The following is an 11,889-nucleotide window of genomic DNA, read 5'->3' on the forward strand; positions in this document are numbered from 1 at the left end:
GATGCATTGATTCAAACAACAGACTAGAGAGAGAGAAAGAGAGAGTGAACAAGAGAGAGAGAGACAGAATGTATAGAGTGAGAGAGAAAGGAGAGAGAGAGAGAGAGAGAATGAGAGAGAGAGAGAGAGAGAGAGAGAGAGAGAGAATGTACAGAGTGAGAGAGAGAGAGGAGAGAGAGAGAGAGAGAGAGAGAGAAGAGAGAGAGAGAGAGAGAGAGAGAGAGAGAGAGAGAGAGAGAGAGAGAGACAGAGAGAGAGAGAGAGAGAGAGAGAGAGAGAGAGAGAGAGAGAGAGAGAGAGAGAGAGAGAGAGAGAGAGAGAGAGAGAGAGAGAGAGAGAATGTACAGAGAGAGAGAGAGAGAGAGAGAAATGTACAGAGAGAGAGAGAGAGAGAGAGAGAGAGAGAGAGAGAGAGAGAGAGAGAGAGAGAGAGAGAGAGAGAGAGAGAGAGAGAGAGAGAGAGAGAGAATGTACAGAGTGAGAGAGAGAGAGAGAGAGAGAGAGAGAGAGAGAGAGAGAGAGAGAGAGAGAGAGAGAGAGAGAGAGAGAGAGAGAGAGAGAGAGAGAGAGAGAGAGTAGAGAGAGAGAGAGAGAGAGAGAGAGAGAGAGAGAGAGAGAGAGAGAGAGAGAGAGAGAGAGAGAGAGAGAGAGAGAGAGAGAGAGAGAGAGAGAGAGAGAGAGAGAGAGAGAGAGAGAGAGAGAGACAGAGAGAGAGAGAGAGAATATCAAACACATCCAGAGACAGATATTAGAGCTATGTCGTGTTTACCAGTGACGTTGATGGGGATGATGCACGAGGACACGACTGCTGGGTCACTCTTCATCCTCTCCTGAGGGGTGGGCAGAGGCAGGGCCTTGGACCAGTTGGTCTGCTTGTCCAGTGTGGAGGGGGGGTTGGGGATAGCACCAGTAGACCTGTGGGCCACTGCAGGCTCAGCATCAGGGTCAGTGGTAGGGGCAGCCTGAAGCAGATGGAGAGAGATACAGTCAGTTGGTGTTGTAGGGTTAGAGTAACACCTATAAAAGTTACAAATGGTATACTTAATCAATAAGGCACAAGGGGGTGTTTTATGTGGCCAATATACCACGGCTAAGGGCTGTTCTTTGGCACAACCCCCTGAGGTGCCTTATTGCTATTATAAACTGGTTATCAACGCAATTAGAGCAGTAAAAATACATGTTTTATCATACCCGTGGTATACGGTCTGATATACCACAGCTGTCAGCCAATCAGCATTCAGTGCTGGAACCAGCCAGGTTATAATATTCCCTATATACTGTACCACTATAGGACCAGAGCATCATGGCTCACTATATAGGGAATAGAGAACAAGGAGCCCTTTTCAACACATGCTTAGATGTATTGTCACAAAGGCCAACATACAAAGTACATTGTCTTTAGGCAGTTACTTAACTCTTTATGTTTAACACTTACAAGTTATACACTTACAAGTTATACACTTACAAGTTATACACTTACAAGGCACAGACACAAAATGAGCAAAAACATTTGAATTCCATTTCAGTAAATGTTCTGGAGGAAAGGGACATGAAGAACAGGAAGAAATCAGGATCAACACAGAGATCAACAGACAGCTCAAACGCTCAGGTGACAAACAACAGGATTCCCGGAAAGTCCCAGAGTTCTGGATGGTGCTCAGAAGTTGAAAGGAGTGGAGAGGAGAATGATCATGTTTTGAAGACAGTAGACAGGAGCTAATGAGATGTAGACAGTAGACAGGAGCTAATGAGATGTAGACAGTAGACAGGAGCTAATGAGATGTAGACAGTAGGCAGGAGCTAATGAGATGTAGACAGTAGACAGTAGACAGGAGCTAATGAGATGTAGACAGTAGACAGGAGCTAATGAGATGTAGACAGAAGACAGGAGCTAATGAGATGTAGACAGTAGACAGGAGCTAACGAGATGTAGACAGTAGACAGGAGCTAACGAGATGTAGACAGTAGACAGGAGCTAACGAGATGTAGACAGTAGACAGGAGCTAATGAGATGTAGACAGTAGACAGGAGCTAACGAGATGTAGACAGTAGACAGGAGCTAATGAGATTTAGACAGTAGACAGGAGCTAACGAGATGTAGACAGTAGACAGTAGCTAATTAGATGTAGACAGTAGACAGGAGCTAATGAGATGTAGACAGTAGACAGTAGACAGGAGCTAATGAGATGTAGACAGTAGACAGGAGCTAACGAGATGTAGACAGTAGACAGGAGCTAATGAGATGTAGACAGTAGACAGGAGCTAACGAGATGCAGACAGTAGACAGGAGCTAACGAGATGTAGACAGTAGACAGGAGCTAACGAGATGTAGACAGTAGACAGGAGCTAACGAGATGTAGACAGTAGACAGGAGCTAACGAGATGTAGACAGTAGACAGGAGCTAACGAGATGTAGACAGTAGACAGGAGCTAACGAGATGTAGACAGTAGACAGGAGCTAACGAGATGTAGACAGTAGACAGGAGCTAATGAGATGTAGACAGTAGACAGTAGACAGGAGCTAATGAGAGGTAGACAGTAGACAGGAGCTAATGAGATGTAGACAGTAGACAGTAGACAGGAGCTAATGAGAGGTAGACAGTAGACAGGAGCTAATGAGATGTAGACAGTAGACAGTAGACAGGAGCTAATGAGATGTAGACAGTAGACAGTAGACAGGAGCTAATGAGATGTAGACAGTAGACAGGAGCTAATGAGATGTAGACAGTAGACAGGAGCTAATGAGATGTAGACAGTAGACAGGAGCTAACGAGATGTAGACAGTAGACAGTAGACAGGAGCTAATGAGATGTAGACAGGAGCTAACGAGATGTAGACAGTAGACAGGAGCTAACGAGATGTAGACAGTAGACAGGAGCTAACGAGATGTAGACAGTAGACAGGAGCTAACAAGATGTAGACAGTAGACAGGAGCTAACGAGATGGAGACAGTAGACAGGAGCTAATGAGATGGAGACAGTAGACAGTAGACAGAAGCTAACGAGATGTAGACAGGAGCTAACGAGATGTAGACAGTAGACAGGAGCTAACGAGATGTAGACAGTAGACAGGAGCTAACGAGATGTAGACAGTAGACAGGAGCTAACGAGATGTAGACAGTCGAGATGATAGACAGTAGACAGGAGCTAATGAGATGAGACAGTAGACAGGAACGAGATGTAGACAGTAGACAGGAGCTAACGAGATGTAGACAGTAGACAGGAGCTAACGAGATGTAGACAGTAGACAGGAGCTAATGAGATAGACAGTAGACAGTAGACAGTAGAGCTAACGAGATGGAGACAGTAGACAGGAGCTAATGAGATGGAGACAGTAGACAGTAGACAGAAGCTAACGAGATGTAGACAGTAGACAGGAGCTAATGAGATGGAGACAGTAGACAGTAGACAGGAGCTAATGAGATGAAGACAGGAGACAGTAGGCAGGAGCTAATGAGATGAACACAGTTGAGATGTAGACAGTAGACAGGAGCTAATGAGATGAAGACAGCTGAGATGTAGACAGTAGACAGGAGCTAATGAGATGAAGACAGAAGACAGGAGCTAATGAGATGAAGACAGTAGACAGGAGCTAATGAGATGTAGACAGTAGACAGTAGACAGGAGCTAATGAGATGAAGACAGAAGACAGGAGCTAATGAGATGTAGACAGTAGACAGGAGCTAATGAGAGGTAGACAGTAGACAGGAGCTAATGAGATGTAGACAGTAGACAGTAGACAGGAGCTAATGAGATGTAGACAGTAGACAGGAGCTAATGAGATGAAGACAGTAGACAGGAGCTAATGAGATGTAGACAGTAGACAGGAGCTAATGAGATGTAGACAGTAGACAGGAGCTAACGAGATGTAGACAGTAGACAGGAGCTAATGAGATGAAGACAGTAGACAGGAGCTAATGAGATGTAGACAGTAGACAGGAGCTAACGAGATGTAGACAGTAGACAGGAGCTAACGAGATGTAGACAGTAGACAGGAGCTAATGAGATGTAGACAGTAGACAGGAGCTAATGAGATGTAGACAGTAGACAGGAGCTAACGAGATGTAGACAGTAGACAGGAGCTAATGAGATGAAGACAGTAGACAGGAGCTAATGAGATGTAGACAGTAGACAGGAGCTAATGAGATGTAGACAGTAGACAGGAGCTAATGAGATTTAGACAGTAGACAGTAGACAGGAGCTAATGACATGCTAGAGGATGGAGGTTAGAACAGCAGGAAGGAGAGGTAGTAGTAGTAGTTCTATTTAGAACTAGTATTACAATTGATTTCGGGCCTGTAGATTTTAAACCACGAGGCTTGGAATGCAGACAAATACCTTTCTGGTCCATGGGGTGAAGAGGCAACATTCAGTGGGGGAGGGGGAGCGGGTACGGTCATACTATAAACACAAAACATGAAGAAAACAAAAATGATGACAACTTGATCGATGGGACAAAATGAAAACCATGGATGGGACTTAGAGACAAAGGTGAAATCATATTGAATGAAACATTAGACAGACAGGATGAAACATGGGGGACCCAGGTGCTGGGGACACAAAATATGGTGAGTAACTTCTTGTGATGCTACGGAGATGAGTAAGTCAGGCATCCTTCTTCCCCGTTTAGACAAGGAAGTGATGTCATCATCGCATCCTACAAGAAAAACGGAGTGAAAGAATTATATTGGTCTGTGAATGCTGAGAGGTGACCGTTTTCAGGATTCCTCAGGACAGAAAGCTGTTATGAACTGTTGTAAGAGTGGTGTTAGCAGGACTCTAGAGGGCTCATCTTGTAATGAACACCATCCCATTTACCTTTCTCTGTATAGTGGGACAGTGACCCTCCCTTCCAGGTCTCTCCTGCAGCGTTAAAGGAAGACACGCAGCACGATGAGTCATAACGCTAAACATTCTTATGTGCAATACAATCATACCCCCCCAGCATGCAAACTCACTGGGATGGAAAACACGTGATAAAAACATGCCATGAGATCAGGTAGCTTAGCGGTTAGAGAGACGAGCCAGCAACCGGAGGGTTGCCAGGTCATATCCCAGGTCTGACGGGGAAAATCTGGCGGGAAAGTGATCAAATCTTAAGATGCCATTGCCTGCCGTTGTGCCCTTGAGCAAGGCACTTAACCCCTACAACGACAGCTCCCAGAGAGGCAGCACCTCTCCAAAACTTGTTTATGTGTCTTTTGGAGGGGTTGGGTTAAGAAGTCAAATTTTGGGTTGGACCTTGAGGGCAATTGACCGATAAAGTGATCCGAATGTAGACATATGTGTTCCGATGTCTTTTCTGTTACCTTTCTGTGTATTGTCTGGATGTCTGTCTCTCTCACGTGTCTCTCCTAGTGGAAGCCATGCAGCAGAGAGAGAGAGAACACAACAAGCTGAAACCTACTAAGCTCACTGCACTGCACTGGTGACATCATCAACAATGGACACATGCTACTATATTATGTTTAAGAAGAAATTCAACTGTATTTTCATAGTTACAGTTACAGGACCACAATGTGAAAACACAGTGGACATCACACACCACTTGTAGGTTGACATCACACAGCACTTGTAGGTTGACATCACACACCACTTGTAGGTTGACAACACACACCACTTGTAGGTTGACATCACACAGCACTTGTAGGTTGACAACACACACCACTTGTAGGTTGACATCACACAGCACTTGTAGGTTGACATCACACAGCACTTGTAGGTTGACAACACACACCACTTGTAGGTTGACAACACACACCACTTGTAGGTTGACAACACACACCACTTGTAGGTTGACATCACACAGCACTTGTAGGTTGACAACACACACCACTTGTAGGTTGACATCACACAGCACTTGTAGGTTGACAACACACACCACTTGACAACACACACCACTTGTAGGTTGACATCACACACCACTTGTAGGTTGACATCACACACCACTTGTAGGTTGACAACACACACCACTTGTAGGTTGACATCACACACCACTTGTAGGTTGACAACACACACCACTTGTAGGTTGACAACACACACCACTAACAGGCACTACACTATGTGATAGTTTACCTTCCGCAGTTGATATTCTATTTCTCTCTCTGGTCTCGCCTGCTGCTTGTCAATAAAACAAACAAATACAGATTAGCTGCTGTATCAGTCAAGTCATTTCAGGACTTCTCCTCAGGATATTGATTAGCTGCTATATCAGTCAAGTCATTTCAGCACTTCCCCTCAGGATATTGATTAGCTGCTATATCAGTCAAGTCATTTCAGCACTTCTCCTCAGGACATTGATTAGCTGCTATATCAGTCAAGTCATTTCAGGACTTCTCCTCAGGATATTGATTAGCTGCTACATCAGTCAAGTCATTTCAGGACTTCCCCTCAGGATATTGATTAGCTGTTGTATCAGTCAAGTCATTTCAGCACTTCTCCTCAGGATATTGATTAGCTGCTATATCAGTCAAGTCATTTCAGGACTTCTCCTCAGGATATTGATTAGCTGCTATATCAGTCAAGTCATTTCAGCACTTCTCCTCAGGATATTGATTAGCTGCTATATCAGTCAAGTCATTTCAGGACTTCTCCTCAGGATATTGATTAGCTGCTATATCAGTCAAGTCATTTCAGGACTTCTCCTCAGGATATTGATTAGTTGCTGTATCAGGTGTGCTTGATATTGATAGCGCTATATGAGCAAAGCCTGTCAGGAAGACATGCTGTATCCCTTTATAGCCATGAGCAAAGCCTGTAAAGACTGTGTATCCCCTGCCCCTCTGCTCGTGCCGTCTGAGGGTGCGTGGGGAAGGGAGGGTGGGCATTGGAGGAGCCCCAGAGATGGAGATGGTCACTCTGCGCTCGCGGCTGTTCGACCGTTGACGTTGCTGTTGGTCTGTAAAACATGAGGGAAATACTGAGGTCAGATTCTGACAGGGTCTCGCTACATTAGATACCATGAGGGAAATACTGAGGTCAGATTCTGACAGGGTCTCGCTACATTAGATACCATGAGGGAAATACTGAGATCAGATTCTGACAGGGTCTTGCTACATTAGATACCATGAGGGAAATACTGAGATCAGATTCTGACAGGGTCTCGCTACATTAGATACCATGAGGGAAATACTGAGATCAGATTCTGACAGGGTCTCGCTACATTAGATACCATGAGGGAAATACTGAGGTCAGATTCTGACAGGGTCTCGCTCCATTAGATGACAGTATTCACTAGCAGTCACCATGTTGTGACTGTATTCACTATTGGTCACCATGTTGTGACTGTATTCACTATTGGTCATCATGTTGTGACTGTATTCACTAGCAGTCACCATGTTGTGACTGTATTCACTAGCGGTCACCATGTTGTGACTGTATTCACTAGCAGTCACCATGTTGTGACTGTATTCACTATTGGTCATCATGTTGTGACTGTATTCACTAGCAGTCACCATGTTGTGACTGTATTCACTAGCGGTCACCATGTTGTGACTGTATTCACTAGCATGTTGTGAGTAGCAGTCACCATGTTGTGACTGTATTCACTAGCAGTCACCATGTTGTGACTGTATTCACCATGTTGTGACTGTATTCACTAGCAGTCACCATGTTGTGACTGTATTCACTAGCAGTCACCATGTTGTGACTGTATTCACTAGCAGTCACCATGTTGTGACTGTATTCACTAGCAGTCACCATGTTGTGACTGTATTCACTATTGGTCATCATGTTGTGACTGTATTCACTAGCAGTCACCATGTTGTGACTGTATTCACTATTGGTCATCATGTTGTGACTGTATTCACTAGCGGTCACCATGTTGTGACTGTATTCACTAGCAGTCACCATGTTGTGACTGTATTCACTAGCAGTCACCATGTTGTGACTGTATTCACTAGCGGTCACCATGTTGTGACTGTATTCACTAGCAGTCACCATGTTGTGACTGTATTCACTATTGGTCACCATGTTGTGACTGTATTCACTAGCAGTCACCATGTTGTGACTGTATTCACTAGCGGTCACCATGTTGTGACTGTATTCACTATTGGTCACCATGTTGTGACTGTATTCACTAGCAGTCACCATGTTGTGACTGTATTCACTAGCGGTCACCATGTTGTGACTGTATTCACTAGCAGTCACCATGTTGTGACTGTATTCACTAGCGGTCACCATGTTGTGACTGTATTCACTAGCAGTCACCATGTTGTGACTGTATTCACTATGTTGTGACTGTATTCACTAGCGGTCACCATGTTGTGACTGTATTCACCATGTTGTGACTGTATTCACTAGCGGTCACTATGTTGTGACTGTATTCACTAGCAGTCACCATGTTGTGACTGTATTCACTATTGGTCACCATGTTGTGACTGTATTCACTAGCGGTCACCATGTTGTGACTGTATTCACTAGCAGTCACCATGTTGTGACTGTATTCACTAGCAGTCACCATGTTGTGACTGTATTCACTAGCGGTCACCATGTTGTGACTGTATTCACCATGTTGTGACTGTATTCACCATGTTGTGACTGTATTCACTAGCAGTCACCATGTTGTGACTGCATTCACTAGCAGTCACCATGTTGTGACTGTATTCACTAGCAGTCACCATGTTGTGACTGTATTCACTAGCGGTCACCATGTTGTGACTGTATTCACCATGTTGTGACTGTATTCACCATGTTGTGACTGTATTCACTAGCAGTCACCATGTTGTGACTGTATTCACCATGTTGTGACTGTATTCACTAGCAGTCACCATGTTGTGACTGTATTCACCATGTTGTGACTGTATTCACTAGCAGTCACCATGTTGTGACAGTATTCACTAGCGGTCACCATGTTGTGACTGTATTCACCATGTTGTGACTGTATTCACTAGCGGTCACCATGTTGTGACTGTATTCACCATGTTGTGACTGTATTCACTAGCAGTCACCATGTTGTGACTGTATTCACTAGCGGTCACCATGTTGTGACTGTATTCACTAGCAGTCACCATGTTGTGACTGTATTCACTAGCGGTCACCATGTTGTGACTGTATTCACCATGTTGTGACTGTATTCACCATGTTGTGACTGTATTCACCATGTTGTGACTGTATTCACCATGTTGTGACTGTATTCACTAGCAGTCACCATGTTGTGACTGTATTCACTAGCGGTCACCATGTTGTGACTGTATTCACTAGCGGTCACCATGTTGTGACTGTATTCACTAGCAGTCACCATGTTGTGACTGTATTCACTAGCGGTCACCATGTTGTGACTGTATTCACTAGCGGTCACCATGTTGTGACTGTATTCACTAGCAGTCACCATGTTGTGTTGCAGCTTTAACAGCCACTGGCTCCTCACTGAGATGATGTCAATCAAGAGTTTTCCAGAACCCAGACCAGCAGGTGTTCACAGTACTAACACTAGGTGGCACCACATATGAGGGATTACTGATGGACCTCACACCAACCCTGGTTCAAACTGTTGTTAGGTAGAGTGTATGGTTTATGGTGGGTGTGCTTGTGTGCTTTGGTTCCCAAGCTCTGTGTAGGGCTCAGAAGCTCTGCTTGGTATTTCTGTGTTAGGTAGTCTGTGTTAGGTGGTGTATGTTAGGGGTTAGGTGGTGTGTGCTAGGTTTTAGGTGGTGTGTGTTAAGTAGTGTATGTTAGGTGTTAGGTGTGTGTGTTAAGTGGTGTATGTTAGGTGTTAGGTGGTGTGTGTTAAGTGGTGTATGTTAGGCGGTGTATGTTAGGCGGTGTATGTTAGGTGGTGTGTGTTAGGTGGTGTGTGTTAAGTGGTGTATGTTAGGTGTTAGGTGGTGTATGTTAGGTGTTAGATGTTAGGTGTTAAGTGGTGTATGTTAGGTGTTAGGTGGTGTATGCTAGGTGTTAGGTGGTGTATGTTAGGTGTTAGGTGGTGTATGTTAGGTGTTAAGTGGTGTATGCTAGGTGTTAGGTGGTGTATGTTAGGTGTTAGGTGGTGTATGTTAGGTGTTAGGTGGTGTATGCTAGGTGTTAGGTGGTGTATGCTAGGTGTTAGGTGGTGTATGCTAGGTGTTAGGTGGTGTATGTTAGGTGTTAAGTGGTGTGTGTTAGGTGGTGTATGTTAGGTGTTAGGTGGTGTATGTTAGGTGTTAGGTGGTGTATGTTAGGTGTTAGGTGGTGTATGCTAGGTGTTAGGTGGTGTATGCTAGGTGTTAGGTGGTGTATGTTAGGTGTTAGGTGATGTATGCTAGGTGGTGTGTGTTAGGTGGTGTTTGCTAGGTGGTGTATGTTAGGCGGTGTATGTTAGGTGGTGTATGTTCGGTGTTAGGTGGTGTATGCTAGGTGTTAGGTGATGTATGTTAGGAGGTGTATGTTAGGTGGTGTATGTTAGGTGGTGTATGTTAGGTGGTGTATGCTAGGTGTTAGGTGATGTATGCTAGGTGGTGTATGCTAGGTGTTAGGTGATGTATGCTAGGTGGTGTATGCTAGGTGGTGTGTGTTAGGCGGTGTATGTCACCTCTGTGCATGGCTCGCAGGCTCTGCTTGGCATGTCTGTGGAGCTCCTCTACGCATGGCGGCCGGCTGCAGGGGTGAAACACGTTGTGGTGCTGGTGCCATGGGGCCTGGTAGTGCACTGTTAGCTTACTCTCCACATCCAGGTTAGAGACAGCTAGGGAGAGAGACAACAGGAGAAGAGATTGGTCATATGTATATTATTGAAATGATGTTCTTGAAAGACAGACAGCAGGTTAGGTTCTGCTGTACTTTTCATTCATTGGCAGTTGTGATTGTTATTCATTGATAGGGTTATGAAGATTTAAAAAATATATATAATTTAATGTTTAATTAACTATGCAAGTCAGTTAAGAACAAGTTATTATTTACAATGATGGCTTAAAATAGGGAAAGAGAGAACAGGAGAATATATCGTTATTATTCATTTGCACATTAATTCTGTTTTGTTGTTATCACTGGGAGACATGGTATGACCCCAACAGTATGACCCCAACAGTATGACCCCAACAGTATGACCCCAACAGTATGACCCCAACAGTATAACCTCAATAGTATGACCCCAACAGTATAACCTCAATAGTATGACCCCAACAGTATAACCTCAATAGTATGACCCCAACAGTATGACCCCAACAGTATGACCCCAACAGTATGACCCCAACAGTATGACCCCAACAGTATGACCTCAACAGTATAACCTCAACAGTATGACCCCAACAGTATGACCCCAACAGTATGACCTCAACAGTATAACCTCAACAGTATGACCCCAACAGTATGACCTCAACAGTATGACCTCAACAGTATGACCCCAACAGTATAACCTCAATAGTATGACCCCAACAGTATGACCCCAACAGTATGACCTCAACAGTATGACCTCAATAGTATGACCCCAACAGTATAACCTCAATAGTATGACCCCAACAGTATGACCCCAACAGTATGACCCCAACAGTATGACCCCAACAGTATGACCTCAACAGTATGACCCCAACAGTATGACCTCAACAGTTTGACCCCAACAGCCTTCCATAAACAGCTGTAACTTTGATTGTCCAGCTACAATCAAACCAAGACCTTGATATAACCCGCCCAGCACGAACAGGAGGAATACAGGAGTTATGCCTGGGGCGGAAGGGTAGCCTAGTGGTTAGAGCGTTGGACTAGTAACCGAAAGGTTGCAAGTTCAAACCCCTAAGCTGACAAGGTACAAGTCTGTTGTTCTGAACAGGCAGTTAACCCACTGTTCCTCGGCCGTCATTGAAAATAAGATTTTGTTCTTAACTGACTTGCCTTGTTAAATAAAGTTTTAATAAAAAATTAATAAATGAAACCGGTCACTGCCATTCCATACCAGCAGGGGGCAATAACACATATCAAC

General features: G+C 44.4%; 1 protein-coding gene across 1 annotated transcript in view; it reads right to left on the bottom strand.

The window, feature by feature from the left end:
• nhsb (Nance-Horan syndrome b (congenital cataracts and dental anomalies)) overlaps positions 1 to 11,889 on the bottom strand; it is a 29,606-nt gene that overhangs the window by 13,470 nt on the left and 4,247 nt on the right. The window contains exons 2-7 of the mRNA XM_046337701.1: positions 10,507 to 10,659; positions 6,764 to 6,897; positions 5,309 to 5,353; positions 4,818 to 4,862; positions 4,338 to 4,400; positions 770 to 962 (exon numbers count right to left, since the gene is read on the bottom strand). Coding sequence (XP_046193657.1) covers positions 770 to 962; positions 4,338 to 4,400; positions 4,818 to 4,862; positions 5,309 to 5,353; positions 6,764 to 6,897; positions 10,507 to 10,659 — 633 coding nt within the window. The remainder of the gene's footprint in view (positions 1 to 769; positions 963 to 4,337; positions 4,401 to 4,817; positions 4,863 to 5,308; positions 5,354 to 6,763; positions 6,898 to 10,506; positions 10,660 to 11,889) is intronic.

This window comes from Oncorhynchus gorbuscha, unplaced genomic scaffold, assembly GCF_021184085.1.
Source record: "Oncorhynchus gorbuscha isolate QuinsamMale2020 ecotype Even-year unplaced genomic scaffold, OgorEven_v1.0 Un_scaffold_1522, whole genome shotgun sequence".
Lineage (NCBI taxonomy): Eukaryota > Metazoa > Chordata > Actinopteri > Salmoniformes > Salmonidae > Oncorhynchus > Oncorhynchus gorbuscha.